This window comes from Pezoporus wallicus, unplaced genomic scaffold, assembly GCF_028554395.1.
Source record: "Pezoporus wallicus isolate ANWC-B61680 ecotype Strahan unplaced genomic scaffold, APGP_CSIRO_Pwel_v1 scaffold_11491, whole genome shotgun sequence".
In the NCBI taxonomy this organism is placed as follows: domain Eukaryota; kingdom Metazoa; phylum Chordata; class Aves; order Psittaciformes; family Psittacidae; genus Pezoporus; species Pezoporus wallicus.
In genome coordinates, this window is record NW_026642649.1 from 8,932,161 (window position 1) to 8,954,734 (window position 22,574).

The 22,574-nt window shown below is 42.2% G+C and overlaps 2 protein-coding genes across 7 annotated transcripts in view; one reads left to right on the plus strand and one right to left on the minus strand.

Annotated features, from left to right (window-relative positions):
• The window catches only part of TPK1 (thiamin pyrophosphokinase 1), a 284,419-nt gene extending 277,968 nt beyond the window's left edge, over positions 1-6,451 (plus strand). The window contains exon 9 of one of the 6 annotated variants that reach the window (XR_008975134.1): positions 6,135-6,259. Coding sequence is in view for 5 of the 6 variants with exons in the window: in XM_057431251.1 (XP_057287234.1) it covers positions 6,135-6,265 (131 nt within the window). In the remaining variant the exon portion in view is untranslated. Of the gene's footprint in view, positions 1-6,134 lie in introns of all 6 variants that reach the window. The other 5 variants (XM_057431251.1, XM_057431250.1, XM_057431247.1 and 2 more) reach the window with 5 other exon arrangements.
• A 1,240-nt stretch (positions 6,452-7,691) lies between these two features.
• On the minus strand, positions 7,692-11,036 carry SEC61G (SEC61 translocon subunit gamma). Its single transcript, XM_057431252.1, has 4 exons — positions 10,915-11,036; positions 10,179-10,278; positions 8,911-9,013; positions 7,692-7,799 (listed from the first exon to the last, which is right to left on the minus strand). Exons 2-4 carry the CDS (start codon positions 10,270-10,272, stop codon positions 7,790-7,792), a joined length of 207 nt encoding a protein of 68 aa, XP_057287235.1. The 5' UTR covers positions 10,273-10,278; positions 10,915-11,036; the 3' UTR covers positions 7,692-7,789.
• Between the last annotated feature and the right edge of the window lie 11,538 nt (positions 11,037-22,574).

Below are 22,574 nucleotides of genomic sequence, written 5' to 3' on the forward strand. Positions count from 1 at the left end.
AGTGCTCAAATGCAGCTAATAGCCATGGAAACTTCCTGCAGTTAATGACTGTTGTTGATTCTGGTGAGGCAGTAGTAGCTGCAGAGACATTTGCGTAGGAAGCACTCCATTTCTTAGCATCATTTTTATCAGCTTATCCTTTTATATTACTGCCAAGCAGGTGATGTGGCAGGAGGAGTTTGAGCTGTTCTTACAGTACCACCGTGATTATAAAGCTGGGGAAAAAAAATGTGTGCTGGAAATAAATGTGCAGATTCCTGACATCCATTTGCATTGCTGAAGGCTCACCCACATGGGTGGTTTCTCTCCAGGGGAGAACACACAGTTCTGTTAACATATTTTTCTCTCTTTCTAAATTAAATCGTTAAGCATTGGCAGCCGGTGCTTTTGTTGTCACCTCCTGAATTCCCTGTGCTGCAGAACCCCTGCCCAGCATCTTTGCCACTATCTGAACCAGCGGAATAACACCCTGGGCCTGCCTGCTGGGCCCCCTTCACCCCAGATGCTCTTGATGCTTTCAGGAGCCCACTCATACAAATCCATTGGGATTACACAACGTTGTTCTGTGCTACAAAACACCAGGTACCAAAACTTACTGTAGTTATAAATATCGCCTAATGCAGTCTCTGCTTCTCCAAAACTCCCCCTGGCCCTGAGGGGATCTGTCCCCTCCCAGCTGACCCTGCAAGCCCTCATGGTACTTCTCTGTTGTATCAGTATTGAAAACAGTTTGTGTTTTATTGTACATTACTGTTATTTGCAACTTCAGGTTTTGCAGCTCCCACTACACAGACATCAAGGACCCAATTTTTCCTTTGTATCCTTCAGCGTACATTAAGATTAACTCCAGTGAAGTCAGTCTAACCGCAGGTGTAAAACTAGGAGGAAGGAAAGGAAAATCAGTCTATAAACTGTTTGGGTTTTATTTTTAAACAGCAGAATTAATGCTGCTGTTCTGCAGACACAGGGTGACCTGCAGAGTACTAGCTCATACATTACTAATGCATCTCCATTGAAATGCAGATTTTTGCTCCCAACATAGAGCATCAGGGAAATTCTCGCCAGATCAGCTGTATCAGAGTACCGACTGATAGTTCAGTATTTCACTTGCACTTGTGTTTCATCTTATTCATCTTAATTTTCTATCATTTTGATGCAGCATTTGCCTTGGGGGGTGGGGGAGAGAGGATTACATTTGCTATAATATGGCTCTTAATTAATAATTAATTAATATTGCAAACATCCATGCCCCCAGTGGCAGTCTGCTTGTATTCCTGTACCTATTTCTATTTTCAGTGGTGGGATTCAGCAAGGTGTGAATTTACATATTTCAGAAAGCAATCAAGAAAGGCAGTTGAGAAAAGGAAGCATCGGACAGCTGTGGCGGTATCTGTATGGAACATGCTTATTGTGACAGTGTTTTGTTCTCAGTCATTTGTGGTAACAGTAGCAAGACCCTGACTTGTTGGTGAAATCCCATGAAGTGGGGATACTTCTATGCTTTACAGTCAAGGGTTTTCCAAAAGGCTTCCGTTTGCCTACATGTCTTCATATAACAGACATGAGGTGTGACCGTTCAGCCATTCTCACACCAAAATCCTTTCCTTCAATACTCCTTGGTAAGGAGGGACTTGCACCTACCACAAGTATTAAATACTGCAGTTAAGAGCCTCCCTCTCAGCTGTCCAAATTTTACTGTGGTTTGGTATAGATGTAGAAATAACCAGAGAGCCTCCTGTTCAGTTAAGCCTTTCAAATTAATGACATCATTTGCTTTTGCCATATATGATATGTTTAAGAAGATTTTCCTCTGCATGTGCCTCCCTCAAGTCCTGCTTAAGTGCAGCGCATAAAATGTACATGAGGTCTTGGTATAAGCTCTCTTCTGCTGGACTTCAAGTATCCTAAATAGTACAATGAAGTCATAGTGTTTATAAGTCTACTACATCATGAATACAGTTATTAAGAGGAATAACTTGATATTGAGAGACGGTGTTTTTGCAGCACCTAACATGATGAGACCCAATCTAGTTCTAATTAGTCCACACTTAGTTTCCAGGCTGAAAGCCTGCAGCACAGTGGTGAACACATTGCATGAAAGGCTTGGGTCTCCTTTTTAGTACTGTCAACTGAAAACAAAAACTCCCAACAGTGGTAGAGGTATAAATATGGTAAGAGTTTCTAAAAAACATTTTTAGGTTTGGGCTTTTTGATTTGATTTTTCTTATAGAGCTCGATTACTCATGGGGTGCACTTTGGTAACATTTCCAAATGTTCTGGCAACCATAAGCTTGATCAATTTCAGAATCTCATATCCAAGATTAACATTTTTCCCCAAGGCTTCCTTAGAATTGTGTATTAAAAAAACTATCAGAAGACAAGCAATAAAATACTGGAAATAGGCAGTTTTAGGGTTAATGAAACATCCTTTGTCATATAAATTGTCAGCAAAAGGGATGTCTAGGAAATAATGTTTGTGATTATGCTCCTTTGGGAAGCTCACCTAGGAGCCTCCCCTCAGATAACTCTCTAAGTTATTTCCAGCATCTCAAACCCTGACAGATGCAACCACCTGCTAAACAAAACAAAACCTGCTAGAAAAACACTGCTCCAGTACCACATCAAAATAAGCCCTGCCCAAGACCATGTTCACCTCTGAATGAGTGGTATGTTGCAATCCATGAGACAGAAATGAGACTCATTACTAATAAGAACATAGGGCATGCCGTAAAAAGCTGTCTTACAATAGTTCTGGTTGGTTGATTTGGTTTGTATGGTGGTGGTTGTTTGGTTGTTGTGTTTTATTTTCCAGAAGGCAGGAACAGCATTTGATTTTAGTTCCCAAGTTCAGAGTTGTCAGACGTCAAAACCACGCTATAGAACTACAACTTAGTTACCTTCTCCTGTAACCACTCTTGACCCCCATGGCTTTCCTTGAGGGCAGGGCCTCCTGGCCTCAGTGCCACCAAGACATGCTGACTTTATGGATGGAGAGTAAAGAGTGAGTATAGCTACACTGGAAGATGCTGTGTATTTCATCAACAGTCCATTATCAGTAAATACACTTTGACTGGATCAATTATGAACTGATAAAACTTCCAGGCTTTGACCGTGTAAACTTTATGTGATAATGCATGATACAAGTTTTCCTAGAAGCAGTAGATATGTACATTTTCTTAGTTCCTTTAATGGCTTAAACCTGTTTTTTCACATTAATTTCTGTTCATGGATTAAATAGAAAGTTTGCATTTTTAGTGATACTAAAAGTTGAAAGGCTGACATGGTCTAGTGTGAGGCTTCCCTCCCCATGGCAGGGGGGTTAGAACTGGATGATCTTAAGGTCCTTTCCAACCCAAACCATGCCATGATTCTATGAAGTGTTGGCTGGTTGTGAAACCAAGTGCTTGGAGTTATTCCATTTGAGACACGTGAATCAGCAGTAGTTTTATGGGTCCTGCATTTTTTCACTTCAGCATTTCAAACGGTGATTCTTGCACAGAGAATCTGACAGAAAAAGATAAAAGGCTCCATCTAGTGGGCAAGGACTTTTTATCTAAAGCAAAAAACAAACAGGCCTCTCATTTTCACTTAATTTTATGCATGAAGAAATACTGCTTTAGAGTTTTGTTTCATTAAGCTGCCATGTTGTTCTTAATTCTTGCCTTCTGCAGAGCCATTATTTCATAGGCAAAGATGAAACATTAAGAATTATTCTGACAGTCTTGAGCAAGAAGCAATAAATGATACTAAATGAGTGGGTTTACACAGAAGAGTATCCACAAAGCTCTTCCTCCCCGCTCCCACTTTCAAATTTCAATATATAGTAACCAAAAATGGGTAATTTGTGTGTCAACAAATACTGTAAACTATTTAAGCTTCTTTCCAACTTAAAACTGACTTTAAGTAGTTTGTAAGACATTCGTAACTTGGCTGTAACACAGGATTTTGGTACTATTTTTACACTAGAAACTCTGCCCATGTGTTACCTCACCTTTATTAAGTTACTGGCAAAGGGTGAGATCTGGGTTCTCTGGAAACTCAGTCCAATGCATCAGCTTCTGGCCAGGCATCACCCCACTGGCCTCTACAGTCTCTTACAAAGGCAAACATAACTTACTTCTCCCTAGCATTTGTCTAAGGGCCTGCCCAGCATTCCTGCGTGTACAGAATCATCCTGATAGAAGCTAGCACCTTTATTTTAGGTCTATTTCATCGATCTAGTTAGTGCAGTACTTTGTTGTTGTTAGCTTTTTGGGCGGGGAGGGGGGGTGTCTCTCCTTTTTGCTGAACCTCTGCCCTGCATTGCAGTTAATGCTCCAAACTCCCGAGAGATTCAAATGGTAGGACTCTTCATTTTAAAGCAGTAGAACTCAGGTGTTAATCTTTCATTCTAACCAAACACAGCTTGCAGTCTTCAGTTCTTTTCAGGCTAAAAACAAGAGTGAGACAGGAAGAAGCAGCAGCAGGCAGAGATGTGGCAGAAGAGACACTGAACCACATTGTGTGTCCTGCCTTTTGTCAGGCTCTCATTTTCAAGCCACAGAACCTAGCAAGTTCAATTCCTCCTGTGCAGCTTCCAGCAATGGGTAGACAGCTGCTGTTGTAAACTTGCAGACAAGTTTACTATAGCCCATGTTCATAAGCACCTCTTTGTCTCCTTTGCATATTACAAAATAGAGCTTAGTATGATGCTTTGCACACCTCTTGATCACAGGGAGATCTTCACTTGCAGTGGGCAACATGATAGCAAAGCCAGAAGATTCCTCCTTCAGTATTAATGCATGATTTGGCAATTCTGACAGACCACACAGACTTGCTGATGGGCCTGAACAGTTCTCCCCAGTTACAGCTCTCTCTGTATCCTCCATGGAAATGTAGCTCTGGCACCAGTGAGTAAGACCTATCATTTGGCTTTACAAACTAAAACAAAGAATAGTTTCTGGGCTCCTTCTCTGAACCCCTGTATGAGCAAGGACTGATACAGAACTGACTAGTCTTAAAAGTGCCTTTAGGGAAGTTGATATGTTTTTAAGTTTGGGGGCAGCTTGTATCTTTGGTCTCAGCTTGTAGGAAGTCTGTGTAACCCTTAAAACATGTCAGCTAAACTGAGACAGAATTGTTGTTTAGAACTTCACAGACATTTCAAAACTATCATTGTAACTGCACTGTTACATGGGTTAAACTCTCCTAAAATTGACATCAGCTATTTGTCAGAGCAAACCCAGGACCAAGTTTGGGTCTAACTAATGCACAGGGACACCCACCTCACTAGGTATGCAGAAGATGCAACTCATTTACTTTGAAGCAAAAGCTGTTGAATAGTACTACTTGTTAAGTAATTACCAACTAAAAACGGCCTACAAGAGTGCTGCAGAGAGACTTCTTCATAGGGCGTGTAGTGACAGAACAAGGGGCAATGGGTTTAAACTGACAGAGGGGAGATTCACAGTAGGCATTAGGAAGAAGTTTTTCATTATGAGGGTGGTGAGACACAGGGTGCCCAGAGAAGCTGTAGCTGCCCCATCCCTGGCAGTGTTCAAGGCCAGGTTGGACGGGGCTTGGAGCAACCTGCTCTAGTGGAAGGTGTCCCTGCCCGTGGCAGGGATATTAGAACTGGATGAGCTTTAAGGTCCCTTCCAGCCCAAAGCATTGCATGATTATATGATTAACTACTGGCCTCTGCTCTAAAACTGTTTTCATTTTAAGAGATTATAGGCTTGCTGCTGGGCTAAAATTAATTCCATGTTTGGAACTACAGTAAGATCTTCTGTTTTGTTTTACTGTAAATACCTTACCTAGCACTGTTACTTCAGCTGATGCTAATGGAATACAGATTTCCAGATGTGAAATTTTGGGGGACATTCAACAATCTGCTCCTGTAATAAATAATCTGCTGTGAACTCAAAATGCTAATTTGAGGATTAAGTATTAATTTATTCCCTCTACAGGTCATTGGATAGTCTCATACAAGCTAATTAATATTTAACATAGCTATTTTAGATGTTGTTTATCTGGGTTAGATTTACTCAGCTGCTTTTTCCTTCTTTGCAGGAGCAGCAGCCTTTACAACAATAAATCTCTATCAATGCATTTGTTTCAAGAGTACCACTCACTCTCTCCCTTATTTTGCATAGCTAACCAGATGCTGCAGTTTGGAACGCTCGTCAGTACTTCCAACACCTATGACAACTCCGGGACTGTAACCATTGAGACGGACAAGCCTTTGCTGTGGACAATGTCTATCAAAATACAGGATCAGCTATAGCTACATTTTCTGATCTGATTCAGCTCAAATTACTACAGAATTTCACAGAATTAAGACAGTAAAGCTGTGCCAAAAGATAAAAGCAGGCACTGATTTTTATGTACTGAATGAAAAAGAGATCTGAAAATAAAAGTCATTTGAGATCCAATCAACATTAGTAGCAACAACTGAATACTTCATTCTGGTACCTAACACTACTTAATCAGAAGGCACAAGTTGCTACTCAAAAACAGTCACAAACAGAAGTGGATGTAAAGGCACTGCTGCTGCTTATCAGGTTAGTTCAGACTCTTTTACAAAGTATTTTATTACATTGCTGGCTTTTTCCCCTTCTGCCAAAAGGAAATACAGTACACAGTGCACACAGTATAACTATATTAAAAGGTGATAGCACTAAAGTTAGTTAATCTCATTTCTCTGTCCTGATTTGTAACATACGTAGGTGCTGGTGATGATTTTTTAAGATCAATAACTGAACTTTCTACTGACAAAGCAACTTTGTGTACTGAAGAAATCACTTTTACTGTAATACCAGTAACAGATTTCCAAGTATTAAGTGCGTTTAAAGTCTGTAATAGAACTAGCATTGTAACTTTTGCAAATACCAAATGCTTACAGTAAGCTTTCTTCAATCTCAGGAGGAAGAGCATTGCATCTACCAAAGGTTTTGCACACTTAAGTTTTCAAAATCAAAATATTCAATCATTTTATAACAGAAACTTCCAGGTCAACAAATGCAGATCTCTTTATAATTCTATGTGCAGTTGTCTTACAGAACCATTATCCAAAAAGGCGTGTACAGCCTACCCAATACTGTAAGCAAGTTCATTTGCTTAAGGACTGTTTAGTATCTCTGGCAACTAACCTAACCTCAAACTGTACATCTTAGTAACCACCTAAGTTTAGCTGTCTGAATTACACAAGTTCTTTATTTGATGGAATATTTTCCCCGTGTCAAGTATATAACATAACCTAACAGGACTTCCAAATGCAGAAAGTTATTATGGGTTATCATGGTGATTCCAGAAACTAGAATTCCAGTTAACAGACTTATAAATCACCACTTGAGAGGTTACAGTAACACTGTTTTCTTCCTGTCTACTTTTGCTGTAACAATGCCGTTTAGTAAGCAGTAAATTAAGCATTGGAACAGCTTCTGATAAAAGTTTGTCACCCTTGGAGGTTTTCAGTACTTGACTGGACAAAACCTTAAGCAACCTTGTCACAATGCAACGCTGACCCAGATTTGAGGGGGCGGTTGGACTAGAGATGTCCCAAGATTCCTTCCTACCCCTGTGATTCTAGTACAGTTTAAAAAAGTAAAACCATCAAACCAAAGAAACACAAACAGTAGTACTGCAAAAAAAAGCATGTGATGTATACAGTTATGATCCCACAGACTTCAAAAAGAGGCATGACAAGAATGTTTGAAAACCCAAACTGAACTGGTTTAATAGAAAACAAGTTAAAGCTGTGAAATCTTTGCAGCAAGTGTCACAACATCTTGTTCTTCATGGTAAATATTCAGCCGCCTCTGTTGAGAGAACAAAGTAATCAATTTCAACTAATCAAGTGTGATCCAGTAATCCACCTGAAGTCTGATTCATCCTCCCACCACTGCCCTGTTTAGGACAAACATTACTACAGTTACAGCTTATCTCTTATTTTCAGACACTTCCTCTCGCCTAGAGGACCACTCTTAAAGGTATAAAGCAAGCCACAAGTCACAGAATAGTACTTAACCTGTTCCAGTGCTAGAAATGGGATGACATCAGCTCTGGAGAATGAAGATTTTAGTGTGAGGCATTCCTGCCCATGGCACGGGGTGGAACTAGATGATCTTAAGGTTCTTTCCAACCCAAACCATTCTATGATAATTGGCAGGGTTAATATGTCAGTACCACAGCTTCTGGTCAACTTGAGGGTTAAGTTTTTCATGCTGCAACGTTCATTCCAAAAGGTATTTCACAAAATGCAGTTACATGTAAAACCAGGCTTTAAACATATGTAGCACTCAGTGATGAGAAGACTCAGAAGCTGAGGAAGGCTGAGGGAACTGGGTTTGTTCAGCCTTGAGTAAAGAAGGCTCAGGGGAGACCTTACCACCGTGTTCCAGTATTTCAAAGGTGGCTAAAAAGAAGATGGAGACTCCCTTTTTACAAGGAATCATGTGGAAAAGAGGAGGAATGGTGGGCACAAGTTACTCCTGGAGACATTTCGGCTGGATACAAAAGGAAAATTTTTCACTATGATAACAGCCATTGGAATAATCTCTCCAGGGAACTGGTAGATTCCCCAACGCTGGACACTCTTAAGACTGGGCTGGACAGGGTGCCAGGACATCTAGTCTAGGTCATGCTTTGACAAGAAAGGTTGGATCAGATGATCCTTCAGGTCCCTCCAACCTGGGATTCTATGATTCTATTAATATTTTGCAGCATCCTACATTAAGAACCGACTTCCTGATCCAGTCCTTGGAATCAAGTAATAGCCATCATATTACACTAACATGTAAAATGCACATATACTACAGTAACATGGATACTGCAGGGCTCACGAACATCCTCTGTTTAAAATTGAACAGGTAAAAATGAATGCAAAATGTAGTGAAACTGAAATATGCAAGTACGACCATATTTACTTACACAATGATATTATTGATGGGGATGTGGATCAGTTTGACAAAGAAACCAATAAATCCCATTATCGCAAAGCCTATTGCTGTTGCCATGGCAATCTTCTGGAACTCTGCAAAAAAAAAAAAAACAACCAAAACTTTAGTATAGGACACCTTGTGTATGGCACACTGGAGGAGATGTGCACTACAGTGACCAAAGGAGAGAGATCTCTTTATCAAACAGTAATGTGACAGAGGAAGCAGGTCAAACTGTACTGACACTGAGAAACAAATCCACTTTTTCATTAGATAGAGGAGTTTTAAGGGGGAAGGTGCTGCTTTCCACAAAGCATGGCCAATCTCAGCATTCATTCAGTAATATGCAAAATCAGGAATACCCACAGTCTGTAACAATTCATGGCACATTTATTCCATTATCTTCCCTTTGTATCTCTGCAAATAATCCTCAATACAGTATCAAACATGGAAAAGCTGATTTATGCCTGCCACAGGAAGAATGCATCTTATGTCCTCACAAAAACTGAGTACTTAAGTGATATTCTCAGTTACTTTAAGGCAGCAGCCATGAAGTGGACTAAGGTCAACAGCCCCTCACAACCCACCCTGCCAGTCTGACAGTGAACAAAGTTCCTCACTGATCTCAAAAGATGTCATGTGAATAAAGCACCTTAACTACTACCACTAGGGACAACCTGCTACAGCTAATTCTAGTTACAGCTTCTGAAGCCTTTGAGAAAGTCCCAAAACTTTCTCTGCTGTACTTCCAGCAACAAAGTTCTTCCTGTCCCAGTCAGGCAGTCACTGACAACTGTGAAGGGCTGAATGGACAACTGCAGAAAGTAACCCTAGTTCCTTTCCAGGCTCCTAAAATGAAGTGTTTGCTCATTTAACAAGCAGTTTTCTCCACAATTTCCCCCAAGTTGAATGCAGTCAAACTTGTTTAAGTGCACACCACCTTCTTCCCAGATCAGTTTACCTAATACATAAGAATTACCACTTGCCTGTCTCAAAATGGCTTATTTCAGCTACTTGGCCTATTTCATGCAATGAGATTTAGTACTGCTCACGCACCTTCGTACATACCAGAAAAGAACACAATCAAGCTTATTCTATCCAGAACCACAAACTTGTTAACTTTTGGACAACTGCTCAAGTTTAAATCTCATCCTGAGAAACATTCACAACAAATGAATCAACAGAAGTGACATTTGGAAAGATACATAATAAGATTTAAAGAGAAATAAGGATTGCGTTCCGGTTTATTGTGTGCTTTACCTTTCCTGTCAGGCTTGGTGCATCTTTTAACAAGTCGTATGGAGTCTTTTACAAACTGACGGCTGGGTTCCACGAATTGCATTACCTGATCCATGATTACCTGCCAAGATGAATGGATTTAATTGGTGAAGCCATGAAAGGAGGATTTTTTAGTTACAGGAATAGAAAAAGCAGTTACCAATTAAATCTGTAAGGTAATTTAAAATGTGATACTGCAACCTAACCAGGCATTAAAAGGTACTTCCATTTTGCGAAAATACACTGTATCAACACGAGGGCCTACTATTGCCTTTAAAAATCACGAAAAATGATGCTTTTCGGCACCGAAGAGGCAAACAACAGCTCCATCCCAGTTTGCTTTCAGCTTATGCCCTGCACTGCGCCTCTGAGAACATACGGCAGGCGTCTAAATGGAAAACGGCCACCCGCCTCAAGAACTCCCCCAGGCCAAAACCTGCTGCCGGCGGGCTGGTGAGCACCGAGGGCAGTACCGCGGTCCAACCCCATCCTTAAAGCGAGCATCTGCCGGCCTTGCCCACCCCGAGCAGGACACCAGACAGACCGGCTGCCCCCGCGTCCCTTCGATCGGGCCCTCTCACGTCTCCCCTCCTCAGCACCGCGGCCGGGCCATCTACACCAGTCCCCCCGCTCCGTGACAGTCTCAGCCCCCCGGGACAGGGCTGGATGGAAGCAGGGGCCTCACAACCCGTCCCGGTGCCATCCCCACCGCCCTTACCGCTGCCAGGCCAAGGCCACGTCGCACGAACGGCGGAGCGCCGTGACGCCACGACGCCCGACGTGCGCGTAGGCGCGCCCCTTCCCGGCGGCCCGCGCTGCTGGAGGCGGGTCGGGGCTGTTTTGAGGAGAAAAAGGCGGATTTCTGATCAAGCGGTGCTTGTTTGTGGGGTTTTTTGTTCTTTCCGGTTCCCGGGATTGCTTTCCTGCCCTTGGTCGCATCACCGGCTCCGAGGGGTTAAGGCCATGCGGGGGTGCGGTGGGGCTGTGCTGTTGGAGCCGGCTGTCCCGTGTCTGGGCGGCGCGGCTGGGGACGTTTGGCGGTGGATGCGCTTTTCAGAGCGCTTGTAGCCGTACGGTCCGGGAGCCTTGTAGCGGGGAATAAAGAGGAGGTGGTACCGGTATAGCTGTAACAAGTGTTGGTTGATAAAGGAGCAGGCTACCCAGTCCCGGAAAGTGTTTATGCACCGTGTAGATGAGGTCCTCAGTGACATGGGTTAGTGGTGGCCTTGGCAGTGCTGGGGAAGGGTTGGACTTGATGAGCTTAGAGGTCTTTTCCTACCTGGTTGATTCTAAAGGGGGAAAAGCACCATTAAAAGCTTGTTCAGGCTGCGGTTGCCCGCGAGTCAGACATCTGTTGATCGATAGGAATGCTGAAGCCGGTGTGAACTACAGGAGTTCATCGCCTTTGAAAGCATCGGCTCCTGTGGCTGTTCTGTATAGAGCGGCGTGCGGAGCAGCACTTTCAAATGGGAAAGCTTTTAACACTCCAGCGGCACAGGGGTAATGTAGAACATTTCCTTGCGTGAGGGGGTAAAAGAGGCTCTTGCTGCCTGAAGTGGTTCTTTCCTTGCTGTTTTTGAAAGGAAAATCACATCATGTTAACAGGTAAAGGACAAAAAAGGTGACATTTATTGATGTTTAAGTTGCTTTTGACATTATTCGTTTCAGCGTAGAATTCTGTTCCTAGTTGGCTGATGCCTTTTGAGTGCCTACTGAGTAGCCAAAGCTTACTAATTATTCAGTCAGGCTGTGAGGCTTCTGCTGCCAGATGAAGCAAATACTTTGCTGAGCTCAGCTCACTGTTGGATTTAAGTGTGCACAAAATACTTTCTGAGCTTTTTTGCTGACAGCCTGCATGACAAATAAAGTACCAGTGCATGACAGCAGGGGGTTGTTGGGTATTCCACAGATGTTTTTAGCAGCTGCTTTCCTTGTCTTTGCCCACAGGGCAGGTCCTGTAGTATTATTGATCTCCTTCAACTGAGAGCTTTCTCTCTGGCTTTGAAGGGTTATTAGTGTAGGCTCCTCCAGAAGTTTTCTGCAAAGGCCTGGCTTTGAATTGAGTTTTGCTTTGAATCAGACCTCATGTAGCAGTCTGCCTCAGATGGGACCATAATACTGGTGGCCAGTTTCTGCTGGACCTTTTCCATTGGCGTCAGTTAAGCCTCCCATGACAGATTCATGTATCGTTTGTGTCTTGTTTTGGAGGCTGGTCTGCAGTTTGCAAGGATGGGCAGTCTCAGCACTCAGAGAGAAGAAGATCCTTGAGGAAAGCAGCTGAGGTCCTGATAGCCATAGTGCACAGCATGGGGTAAGGCAAAGCAGCTTGCTGATCGTCTGCATGAGAAGTCGGTATGCGGAGGTTGACTATGATGCTGTTTTATTTGATTTTACCCCTTCAGTGTCACAGATAAATGCTGAAGACTTTACCAACAGAGGAAACTCACATTCCCAGCTGTGCTGCACAGCGAGCCTTGCTGTGAACCATCACTGCGATTTCCACAGCACTAGGTTCCTGAAACAAAATGGCAATTATTAGGGAAAAAAAACTAAATAACCTGAAACAAGAAGGCACACATGTATGGAAATTCATGACAATGACTTCTGGTTGGATTAAGTTTTTATTTTTTAAAAAATAAAGCTTTGTTCCCTGCCAAATTTTCTATATTAAGTTGTTTTTCCTTGGGGGAACAGTATGGAGAATCACAGAGCATTCTGCCTGCATTAACAGCATGGTTTTGTCATGGGTTCTCTGGGATGGGGCAGAAGGTGTCATCAGTCCTCAGTCTTGGCAGTCCCTTACTTTCCTATGATGAGTTCTCTTCCTTCCCTGCTAGGCTATGAGTGGACTTCAGCAGTTTAGGGGGGGAGGGAGAGGTCTGTTTTGCGCACAGAAAGCATTTGCTGTCTGTTCTTTCTAAAAGTATTTTCCAGTGGGTTTTGTTTCGGTTTTAGTGTCCTTGAACTAATACATTGTTCCTTAGACTTGGCCTTTGGGGCAGCTGTGTTATTTTACGAAGTTATTTACTTCTTCCCTGTATTTACAAAGTTATCTGCATTTACAGAAGATAAGAAAAAGTTTACATCTCCCAGGGATGTGTAGGGTTTTTTTTTCATTGAAAGTTAGACTAGATTTCTACTTCTTTATGGTTCTTACAAAGTTGGGAAAGAATGTGGTGTGCTTGTGCATGTAAATTTTCATGGCAGTTTTACAAGTCTGCATCTATGACAATATCTAAGCAGTAAATAGCCATTCTCTCAACAGAGAAAGGACTGTTGTCCTATACTGTAGTGTGCTAGTACTGAGCTGTTTCTGGATATTTGTTTTGCATAAACTGGAGCCACATCTTTTAGTTTGCTATTTGCTTATTTACACATTTCATTTTGTAGTTTGTTTCTTGTCCTTTGGAGGATGTGAAAAATAAGCATCTGCTTCTAACTATTAGCACGTTATACTTCTGTATGATACCCATCCCCCTGGATCCCATGCTTAGAAGGGGGAGTGAGGTAAATCTCTGCTTCAGCCTCTCTCATTCCATGCTGCTTGCCCCAGCACAGATCCTGCTGCAGCCTTCGAAGCATGGTGGGGTGACAGGAGCCAGTACTTGCAGCAAATGTGGTTGTCACATCAGCTGGAGATGAGAAAAGACACAATCTTCAGCATGAGAGGAGTTCACTTCTGTGTGCTGGGATGGCAGATGTGCAATCACTGAGTGGCGCAGGGACGGGCCTCCAAGCTTCCTTGTTCCTGTGGGAGGTAACCCCATTTTCCCTGCCTTGGCCCGTTTTCCAGCCCCAGGCAAATGAGAAGAGCTAGGTGCCTGCTCCTGCTCAGGCTTCAGTGATTCTGGAGCTGCCTGGGCTCAGCAGCAGCTCCATAGTAGGGGAAATGCTCTTCTCGCTGCATGCCAAGAGGGGAGCAACCTGGCAGTCTGGTTTCCTTGTTTCAAGGAGTACTGCCAGTGTCCTAGAAGAAATTACTTGGAGACAGTAATCCTGGCAGGTCTGTGACTGCACAAAATGTGATACCTTTGGGATACGGGGTCTTGCTCAGCTGTGTCCTTCCCATCCCAACCCATCCCAGGGTGGACAACAGGAATCAAGCTGCTCCCTGGTAGGGGTGATCGAGCGGGCAGCAGGAACAGACAACGCTGTGCCCAGGGTCCCCAGATGCCATCCTTGTGACGGGGCACGAGGCAGCATTTGAATTGGAGGGGGACAAGGCAAAAGACTCTTTGCTTTTCCAGGGGAGTTTTAGGGAGGGATGGACTGTTGAGCAGGGTAGCCTTTGGGGACAGTATCTGACTTGCCTTCATGAATCTGAGGAGAAAACGGTTATCCTGAGAGGAGGCAAAGGGAGAGACTAAGAAAACTGGGAAGGTGGCAGCTTGTGGACTTGGATGTGCAAGGAAGACAGGCCACTGGGGACAGTGGGCATCCAAGTATTCTTTGCGATAGAAAACAGACATTAGCAGAGAACAAAAACCACACAGCAGCATGAAGTTTACAGCCTAAAGGCGGAAAGGATGCAGAGGAGGAAGAGAGAGAGGAGAAAGCAAGGTGGTGGTGTGGGAAAGGTGTTAAGGGACTTGGACGGAGCAGCCGGTTGAACAGCACTGCGGGCAGATGCCTCCTCAGATTTTCCAAGGCAGTAGCCCCATTGACTGGAGTCATGCTAATGATCAATTGGTTGACATTTGGTGGTGTTGGATGGCCAAATGACTATAAAATTCAGTCTTTAGAAATTGCTAAGATATATGGGACCTTTTATTTCTAAATTTTACATTATCGTAAATATATGTGATTAATTTAAATTGAGAAACCTTTGCAATATCTATGGGCTTCTGACATTTAAACATTATTTTTAGCTTTTCATCCTCCTAAATGATCCTGAGTCTCTGTTTGGACTTGATAAGCACGTCTGCATGATTTACGATGGGAAGAAAGATTATTTCCCTCCTCAGTAGCTGTACAAATGCAGGGGAAGAACATAAATGAGGAATTAATGTTAGGAAGGAAATGATAGCTCAGATTTGGGGTTCAGAAGGAAATGATGAAGTGCTCGTGGAGCATGTCTTTGGGTTAGCCTCATTAATTATAGAAATGCCACTAGATCAGGCTTTAATGCCATGGTTGTGAAAGGGAATGTTGCTAGTCTGAAGCAGTCAGCAAGCCCCATCCTTTGATTTGTGCTGCTTAATATTCAATGGAGATGAAATGTGGGGATGAGCAAAGAGTGCTGTTAAATTAGATTTTTAACAGGGTTAGATTTATTGTGTATCATTTTAAAGATGACCTTTTAAACAAAGTCTATGTTCAATCTCATTTGAAAGACCTTATGAGTGAGAGCACTTGGAAGATTTGTGTTGGTATAATGATAGATACAGTATAAGAGAAACAAGGGCAGTAAACTAGAACAGTATCACTAGATGATACTTCAGACTATATAGGTGTGAAGATAAGGTTTCTAGTTGGCAAAAGGAATACAGGGATGTTAACAGAGGAATAGGTGTGCCTCCATCAGCTGTTCAGGTCTGAGGGTAAAGAAAAATCACACACTTGCTAGTCTTTTTGATACAATGCTTGTAATGGTTTGTTTTGCTTTAGCAGAGCTGCCACTGATGGCTCTGAGTTCTCTTGCTTTTAGCCACTTCTCAATTCTTTGAGGTGCACCACTTCTTCAGGTCACTGTTTTTTTTTCTCTGTGCCATTTAATCTCATTCTCCCATCATTTATGGGCTCATCCAACAGAAATAAAGGTAAAAAGAAAAGTAACTTTGATAAACAATGGGCCAGAAAATGCTTCCTCCCAACCTTTCTCTGGTAAAATAGCAGCTGATGATACTGGCCTTGTTCCTGCCTTTGCAATTTCCACCTGAAGATTTTTATGTGTGATAAGGAACAAGTTACTCAATCCTTCATAAGAACAACTTGATAGTAGTTGTGGAAGTACTAATTACCACTTCAGATAGAGAAAAAGCCAAATAAAACTTGGAAATAACCTTAAGAAATACTCTTAACCTTAAGAAGTACTCTTAAGGTTAAGATGAGGCTTTTTTCCTCCTGAAAACAAAGTTTGATTAAAATTAAAGTGATAGTTTTCTTTTTGTAGCAGAAGAGTATTTTATGTCAGCAGAAGCTGTTTTCAGGTGTTTTGTGTGTGTTCAGACATTTAAAAATAGCTTTCAAAAATGTGCAGTGATTGCATGTAACATTCATAACAATCATACAGTGGATACAGATATAGCAGCAAAAACTGTGAGCATTAAGCATCTTTTAAAGCATATTGAACATAGTCCCCATCTGCTTCAATTCGACAGAGCAACCAATGTGTTCAGTAACCATAAGCAAGCAGTTCATTGTTGCATGGCTGTAGTGTCAAAACACTAATGTCAAGTCCCACTTTCGTGGTGCGATCTCATTATACTTTGCCTTGGAAAACCTATGTTTGTTTCAGTTTGTAAAGCCCTGTGCCCCTTTAGGGGTTTTTATACATGTAGTAAACTAAAACTATTTTGTCTTTCTGTCATGTCATTCAATAGACCATCTACTCAGCTTGTGGCTCTGGAGTAACTGCTCAGGATGTCTGTTGCATACTGGTGACAGGGGCAGCCGAGTTGCACCCCAGTCCTGCTATCATGATAAATGTTTTGGTGTAAAACTGTTTCATTACATAGCATCTCTGGTGAGGCCCAAAATCCTACTTGGCTAGGAGAGTGCACCAGAATGCCCTCTCTTTTCTGTGCAGGTAAGAGCTGTTTCTTCCACTTTTGCCTGTTGTAAAACTAAAAATTAAATAAGTTGGGAGCTATCAGTCTATGAGGGTGGGAACCATCTGATGGGGTAGGGCAGAGTGAGCAGCTGAAAGGATAGATAGAGGTGGACAGGCAGAAAAAGCCTCTTACCACTGAGAAGAGCAATAACTTACTTTCCCCTAAGGGCTTTTTTCCTGCAGATCTATATAAAGTTGTTTGGCTGCCTGTCTTTGTTCCTGCTTTCAGATTAAGTAGGACATTTGCCTTTGGCTCAGATTAAGCTTTTATAATACTGTTGAGCTCTCCTGAATTCTGCCAAGTGCCTGTGCCAAAGCAGACATGTCACTGATTTGCGCAGGAGCTGTGTGGTTCAGGCATGCTAACAGCATGTGCTTTCACAAATGCTGCCTTGGAAACATGCTCTAAATATGTAATAACTTGGGCATAGAAGAATCCAGAGGAGTCTGGGTATGTCAGAGCTGATAATCAGCTTTGGAAGGTTTCACAGGGATGGCGATTGTTCTTGAACTTCAAAAAATCAGAATTGCAAATTTTCTTTATTTAATGTACCTTATTCTTACTCTTTTGAAGGTATTTTTAAATCCCCTTCTAGCTCCTTTCTGCTTTCACAAATCTTCTCTCTGTGTCTTACCTAAAAAGAAATTGGAACGGATCTGTCGTTTTTGACTATTTCAGTTTCTAGGTGCTCAGTGTAAGGAACCTTGATGGGACCTTCTGTTCAGTGAGCAGAAGTAGTGCCTCTGAACTGTAGGTCCTCTAAATAAAGATGTCTTGAGAACGACCTGAAAATGTTGGTCATTAGAGAAGTAGTTTTGCTTGTCATAATTGAGTGTATGGTCCTCCTCACATGCAAGTGAGAATGCTGAGGGTGAAGCTGCATTTCACAGCATGAATCAGCTGTAGACCTTTCTTGCTGTTGTCCCAAGTCTGTGCCAGTCTTGGTGAGATTTATATGGTCCTGCACAGGGAATAATAAGTTTTGGTGGATTATTCTGCTTATTTATCTCACCAGTAATGCTCCAAGTCTTTATTGGTGAAAAGTATTTGGGGAATCTTCTGTTGAACTGGTACAAATGTATCCAGCAGTTTTTCAACACAAAATTGCTGGTAGTTTCTATACCTGTCTAATAGTTGCAACTGGAGCAGGCAATGACATATTTGTGCATCTCATTTCTCTCACTTCCTTTCCCAGTAAGATAAAAATCAATTACTTGCATCAGTGGAGAACAGAAGTCTGAAAGATGGTGTTGGTTTAAAAAATAAGTACCTGAGGATCTAGCACTTCCTGATGCCTTTATTACCCAGAAATTGCTTCCTGTGAATCACGGAGTTAGTGTTGTAAAACTGTCCAGAATGTTCGAGTAATCAGATTTAGGAAGTTTCAGAAGTGAGTTTTGCTAACACAACAGTAAGTTTGTGTCTGTTCTCCAACTCCTGAACCAGTCCAAATGCTTTCTTTAATAATTAGATGGAAACATTTCAATGGCAGCATCTCTGCAATTTTGGCAGCAAGTGACAGCCTCCGGCAGTTTTTAATTAGCACCTTTTTGATATTGTTAGCTAAATTAGTCAAGTATGAAATAATCTTCCCCAAATGATTATCTGCAGATTGCACTTTGAATCTTGCATCTGTTTTAAATTGTGGACACACTGCTGGCCTGATAATGCTATTAACTCGTTTGTGTATCTTGCTTCTAGCTAATTCGTAGTGCATAATCTGAATGAAATCTGGTGTATATGTATAAAATCCATCTTAAAAGTGCCTGGCAGCTCTTTGGTACTGGCATTTATCACATTACAGTTTTCAAGTGTAGTCAACGTACTTTTCCTTATTACCTGCATCAGAGAACTTGATCTCATATGTATTTTCATAAGTATAAATCATTCATTTTTGTTATTCTGGGTGTATGTGGCTGGAGTAAAGATACCTGCTCTGGGCTTGTAAGAGATGTAATCCTGGTTATAACTTAATACTGAATCAGACATGAAATTGACGTTACAGGGGGTTACTGTCCTTGTTTGTTGAATTTGTTTCACTCTTCTTGCATTAAAATATACATGTAAGAACCTAAAATAATAATCCTTATGTAAGAAAACAGTGCCACTGATAAACATTGCCTGAGAAATTTTCCTTGCCTAAGGAGGCTGTATGAAGTCTCTTCACTTTTTTACCTACCTGAGGCACTAAACCACTGTGCTTGTAATTGTTTAATGCAGCTCACTTACAAGCATCCTTTCTGCAACCATTCCTTTAGCCTCCTCAGTCCCCACTCACCCCCAGGGCTGATTTTCACTGTAAAAGAATGACCTGCCCTTAGCTACCCTTAATTGTCTTCCAAGGTTAGGTTCAGGTTAGGTTAGTTAGCTTTGGGTGCTTAGGAAAACCCCTTGTTTAGTACATTCTACCTGTAGGAGTGAGATAAGGAGGTGTGAGTCTCTGTTGCCTTACAGCGATGAAGCTAAGGAACATTCAGGTATGGTGAGTAGAAACAACACATTTCGTGTAGCATGGTGGTGTAGGAGGTCTGAGCTGAAGGAAGTTAAAAGCTCAGGAACCAGAGAAAATGCAAGGCAGAGCAGTGAAGGACTGGTTACATACTCGAAGTACAAACCTTTTGTTTCATTTTCTTCTTCTTGCTTTACTTCTGTGTTAAGCCCATTTGGCAATTAAATTGCAAAGCAAAACATCCTTTGACTCGGGGTACAGCAGTGTAATTTGTCTGCATCAAGCTCTCTCCCTATGTTATTTAGATAGCTCACCTGAAGGCAGCAGTGGATCTTCAGGAGTTTATTCTACCTCGAGTGCAGTATAACGATGCCTAGTGCTTAGTGTCCCAGCTGTGACTTTGGTATCTATGGTACTGGTCTGTTCTTGTTATCCCTCTGGAACTGAAGTGTAGATAGATTATCATTTAGACACCTTCAAATCATTTATAGACATGAACCTGACAAACATACTGGCCACTGAACATGATGTAATTAATTGTGAGTTAATCATTAAACTACTAAAATGATATTAAATGCTGGGAAATCTATGTCTTCTGCCTACTGTATAGATTTAAGGTTTTTAAGGGCTGACAAATCTTTGTTATCATCAGTTCAGCATTATTGAGACCCTTGGCCTTTAAAATATACAGCTTCAGTTACATAAATAACAGTCTTTTATTGCATCAGCAGCTTTTTCATTCTAAAACTGACTCTCAATCCATGATAAGCTACTGACTTCCTGGCAGTCAGAGAAGTGATGAGAATTGAGAGAAGTGATGCTAATAGACTTCTGATTTTAAAGTAATTACAAAATACAGTACACAGAAATATCCAAGATGCCTTTTTCTGTTGTTTTACCCTAGAGCAGTGAATGCCTCACTTTTCAGGGGTTGCAGCCTCAGAGTAGGGCAAAGGATCTGAATTATCAAATAAATCATCTCTGTGAAGCTGTTCAATAGACAAGACTCAAACAGTTCCCGGAGGCATGAGAAGACTTGACTAATACGGGCTCCTTGATAGCCGTCTTAGGCTCTGTGTCCTCTCTTATGGGAGGGGATGTGGAACTGCAGTTGGAGTCACTTGAAGATTTCATGTGACTGGAAGCGTAGGCTGGAAATAAATGTTAGACCCCAGTTTGTTCCAGTTTGACAACTGTTAGGAAGCAGTTGCTGGTAAATTGTCGTATGAGTTGGGCTGGGCTTCTTTTTAGACTGTAGCAGTATAAAATTAATGGTTTTGTACATAACTGACATCTTTTCTGTGAAGTGAGTCTCCTTTATGTCAGCATATGTCAGGAGACTCACAGTTCTGCTCTGAGTGCTTTGTCTACCTGTACAGTTGCACTGTAGGGATACCAATGTACAGGCACTGAAGCCAGATAGTCTTTGTGGGCTGTAATAATGAGGTCAGACCTTTAGGTCTGGCATGGGCACCCACCCCCCATGCAGCTGAAACGGAGAGGGGTGGTATTGCACTACTCTGTCAGTTCCTCTTAGTTTCTTGGAACATTTCTGCTTTCCTAGAACTCCCAGGACTCCGTATTATTCCTAGCCATTAGGTCTTGGCTCAGTCTCTTGTCTGCAGTTCATTAGTCACAAGCTTTGTCCTGCCTTACTAGTAGTCCTCAAGTCCTCAGACATGTGTCTGTAGATTTTCCCTATTAGATATCTTTTGTTAAAGCACTTATAGTACTGTCTGCATCCGTTTCAAGCTCTGCCATCCATCCCTTGAATGTGGCATTGAAGGCAGAGGTTCTTCAGTCTTCCCTAGCTCTTTTATTACCCCTGCAGGTTGTTCAGGAGGGTGATCTTTACATGTCCATCCTTAGACTCCTGAACTTTCTTGGAGCTGCTTGAAATGCTGGCACCCTCATTAAATACCTACCTCAAGTCCTTGAAACAGTCCATGAAACAGAGGATGTTTTATCCTATTCCATAATCCCTAACATGACACAGAAATGCTCCCCTGCTAGCCACAGCTGGTGCTGTTTGACAGCATCTAACTTCTGGCTGTCTCCAGGAAGAGCTGTTTGGTAGTATTGTCCCAGCCAGCCTTTGGAGCTAGAGCCTTGGAAGAGGACAGACAACCTCAGAGTGTCTGACAGCTCCAAGGTCTGTGAACACATGGGCTATCTAGAGGTTAATTTATTAAGTGCCTGGGCACTTTCAAGTTGTGCTTTACCAAATGGGTCCTCAAGGTAGCAAGCCATCTGTAGCTCTCTTTCGGTATCTTTCTCTGAAAATGTAGAGTTCATGAGACATTCCTTTTTAAAGGTCACCTAGCAGTGCTGGTTTCCATGATTCTGCTGATAGTTTTGGCCTGTGCCAAACTAAAACTGGTGCTGGGGAAGATCTGTATTTCAGTCTTTGGCATGTCCACGTATTGGCGGAGGAGCATCTGTTTCAGAGTAGAAAGTTAACTGGCGCTCACACTCTGTGAAAGGCTGCCTGGCTACCCTCTGCATGGGAGTTTTTCCATATGCCAGAGGTGGAAAAAGCCTTCTCATCAATCTTGTTTAGCACTAGCAGGTTCTCAGTGACATTTGGCACCAGCTCCATCACTATAACTTAGTGTTCACACGACTCCAGGGAGAGCAGGGCTGTTCTGACAGCTGCTGGGCTCTGGCTTCTCTGGCACCAGCCCATGCCTTTGGGGTATATGGATAGAGCTGCACATTTGGAACAAGTTCTCATCATTGCCTGTCACAGTGAAGCTTACTTCTAGGAGACTGGCTGTCAGTGCCAACAAATGGACGGAGTGGCCCAAGATTTGCCTGTCCAGCCTTTGGCCTGTGTCCCTTGCTGATCATTTTTTCCAGGGACTTCTTTCAGAAAGGCCCAGGAAATGAAGATCTTACTGGAATTTAGGAGACCAGGACAGGTTCTTTTGCTTTAGGTGAGCCATGTTAGAAGAGGTACTTCTTTGTACCAAAGGAAACAAAAGGTGAGGAGTGGACATCCATTGCAGACTATAAGAATGATACTGTGTGTATTTAGAAATGCACATTTAAGTTAGCATCCCTGGTGCAGTGGTGGCATTTTCTCATAGTGTTTCACAAGGTGTTTCTAAGTTTCAGTTGTTTGCATTGCAAGAACTGATGCTTTTTCACTGAATA